Raw genomic sequence first — 3270 nt, 5'->3', positions numbered from 1 at the left:
AAGAAAGGGAGTCGCCTACGGAAACTTCAGTTTAATACGTTATTTCTGAAAAGAACTGAAGCAATGCAGATAAGAAGAGGAGGAGAAAGAACGAAGAAGAAGAAGAATACGAGATTTGTATTTCTGAATCCCCGCAGAATCATTACGAACAAGAGACATTTCTATGGAAGAACTAGAGGGAGGACAACTTTTCGGCTTCCTCGTTCGTCGGTTCATTTCTACTATTGGAGTTCTACTCGTATGCTAACATCTCCCCTAAAATCTTAAATGGTGTGTCCTATTCTGATTTATCTAATAATAAGTAAACTTTTCCTTTTTTTGTTCTCTTCTATAGCTTACTTGAGCGTACGTGTCGTGTTAATATTTCTTGACGCTTATATCTCTTCTGATTGGTTGCATTCTTATGTAGTCCCTCATGCCCACACATACTATTCAAAGAAGTCATATATATTACACGTCTGATATCGGAAAATCCGATGTCAGCATCCAATCCTCAAGGCGGATACCGATAACGGGACGAACATCGATTTTGGGGGATAACCATTTTTACCCTTTCGATCTTTGATTCAATATCTGGTCCACTTTTCTGCAGATGATATAGTCATCCTGGACATGTGAAGAATAAGTAGAATCAAGCAAACTCCGAAAATGTTCTCCGGTTGATTTATCGAAAGTTTGGATGATTGGTTTTCTAAAATTACATCCCGATCTTGCAAGAGATCTTCTTGATTGTAAAATGGAAGAGGAGGCTCAATAGGGGCACAGTATTGTATCCATTTGATTCATTTGAATAAGACGACAGCGAAATGCATCCGGAGGGAGTGTTGCCTTAAAACTTCCCAAGTAAAGAGAGACAGGCGACGAAATATTTACAGGGACTCACGATAAAGCTAACTAGAAAGTTATCAGTTTGTTTATCGTTGGCGCGTCAAGTTGGGATAGGACTTGAGGACGGAGCCGCAGAAGGTGCAGACGATGGCGCGCCACGCTCGGCGGTGCACCGCCACGTAACACACGCGCGTGGCGGTCTGCATCTCCGCCAATCGCGCTCCTCCGCCGCACCGCCCGCACATCCCCGCCACCGGCTTCGTGCTCCTCGTCGTTCTCCTCTGGTCCACCATGAAGCAGAAGAACACCATTGTTTCCTTAATTCCTTTGCCGAGTTGAGACCGAAGGTTACAACGATAGAGAGAGATAGAGAGAGAGGGAAAAGAGGAGTTGTTGAAGTGCTCAAGGATGAGTGGGTTGAGGAGCAGGCACTCCTACTGAGGCTTTTAAAGGGACCAACGCATCCACAACTGGGTTTCAGCGCTGTAGATTTTAAAAAGACAGAGATAAAAGACGATGAAGAGAGATAAAGATAATCAAGGAGATGCACCTTAGGCTGTTCATCCAGGTGACCTGTTCATGCATTAGGTTTGCGTGTTTCTTCCGGCCGATATGGATTATGCAAGAGAGGATTTATTAATGGCGCGATTGACAGTGGAAAAGCTATCCCTCTTTCCGTTGGCCAGCTGTTTCTTTAGTACTCCATGACGACACGGTTTCTTTAGTACGCCAAACGCGAGTTCAGTAACAACGTTAAATGCTCGTTTTAGAGTCTCCGTTATCTAAGAAGTGCAAAATACATTGGACGTAATGCACCGAATTGTTGCGGGAAATAGGGAAATTCGGCAGCCTTGGTTTGTATGTAGACTGAATCTGGAACGTGCAGCTGTACCTGGTCAGCGCACTCCCATTGAATGAGTTATACAGCTATTTCCCGACGTTTTGAAGGTTCAAAGTTGACGCTGAGATGGCGCTATGGCGATTACTGGGATTAAATACAGGCCCAAAGCTGCATTTATAGGCCCATGGAAAGAGGCTGTGGAGACGTATCGATCCTCTCCCATCTATATTTCAATTTATATCCCTGTAAACGAACTAATTGATGATTGAAAACGATGCGAAAGTTCTTCCGTGGGCATAATGTGGTTAACCGCAGAACCATTCCTTCTTATTGAAGTTAAAGGCTGTCGGTTTAGTCCCTCAGAAATAATAGCGGGAAGCTATCTTTTTCTTTAATTTTTTCTCAATTCATGGTTAATATTCGACTACGCCATAATATTCGAATTGAAGCACATTTTTAATTCATAACCTCTGTATATTTTGTGGTGGATTACCCGGAAAATATTAGAACATGTACAACCTTTTGAGCGTTGACTATTTTTATCCGTTTATTATCTGATATCATACGAATGTTCCATCATTTGTATCTATTGAAATCATTATTTCCACAAGAAATCTATTAAATTTGGCTCTCATCCCAAATTTGGAATGTCAAATTTCGTATTTTGTTAAAAAGTGCCTTCGTGATGAAGCATCTTAAAACATATCTGATTAAATTTCCATTACCTGAAATTAGGGAACTGCACGTCCGGGACGTGACGTCTGGGACGTGATGTGACGGATGACGGCTGGTGGCAGACTGTGATGTGACAAAATTTTGTCACATTACCGTGACGTCACGCGTCCCAGGATATGTAAAAAACCGTCACACACTCGTCAGGAGTGCCTCCAGCGGCATCCCGTCATGTCTCCATCAGAGTGATGCTGTTACCATCACTGGTGACGGAAAATCGTTTCTAAGAGCTTGCACGCTCTCGGGAAGAACGCTCTTCGCTCTACCAGGTTGAGTTCTTCCTTCCGGACCGCTTCCGCCAAGAGGAGCTTCTCCATCAATGCAGTAAGTCTTCCTCTCCATCGATTGCAGTTTTTGAGAGCTAGGGCTCCAATGCAGGTTGTTTTTTTTTAATTCTCTTCCTGTTGAACATCTTGGGTTTATCGTTGTTTTCTTCGGGTTTTACACCCCTCTTAGCCTTTCTTGGCCTCTATTTATTCGCTGTTTCTTTGCTGATGTTATACTGCACAAAGGCGGGCTTCAAAACTGTTGAATGTGGAAGCCATCTTCAAGAGGAAAAATCATTTGTTCCATTTATTTAGAACCAAGGAAGAGGGACAGCTTCAGGGAAATAGTCAAGGAAGAGGGACAGCTTCTGGGAGAGCTTGATTTCATATTCTGTCTTGATCTTGCCTTCTTCCCCGAGCTTGCCCTTTCCCAGCCATAGATTGAAGGATCAGTGAGCTGATTTTCCAGGTGAGTCGAACGATTCCATTACTTTGTACATTAATTACTTATGTTAGGATGCTGCATTTCATTCATCTATTTGGGGGAAGTATCAAGGACTCCAATTTCTTGGTTTTTCTTTATTGTACTTGATATATCACCAT

General features: G+C 42.8%; 1 protein-coding gene across 1 annotated transcript; it reads right to left on the bottom strand.

The window, feature by feature from the left end:
• Positions 1 to 758: 758 nt before the first annotated feature.
• LOC144701506 (uncharacterized) lies at positions 759 to 1329 on the bottom strand. Its single transcript, XM_078573315.1, has one exon. The coding sequence runs from the start codon at positions 1137 to 1139 to the stop codon at positions 915 to 917; it is 225 nt and encodes a 74-aa protein (XP_078429441.1). The 5' UTR covers positions 1140 to 1329; the 3' UTR covers positions 759 to 914.
• Between the last annotated feature and the right edge of the window lie 1941 nt (positions 1330 to 3270).

This window comes from Wolffia australiana, chromosome 3, assembly GCF_029677425.1.
Source record: "Wolffia australiana isolate 7733 chromosome 3, ASM2967742v1".
Classification (NCBI taxonomy): domain Eukaryota; kingdom Viridiplantae; phylum Streptophyta; class Magnoliopsida; order Alismatales; family Araceae; genus Wolffia; species Wolffia australiana.
Note: the sequence above shows the minus strand (reverse complement) of the source record. Positions and strands in the feature narration are given on the sequence as shown.

What these genes read in the sequence shown, in the direction of transcription:
- LOC144701506 (XM_078573315.1), bottom strand. Translation starts at nt 1,139, where the DNA reads ATGGTGTTCTTCTGCTTCATGGTGGACCAGAGGAGAACGACGAGGAGC.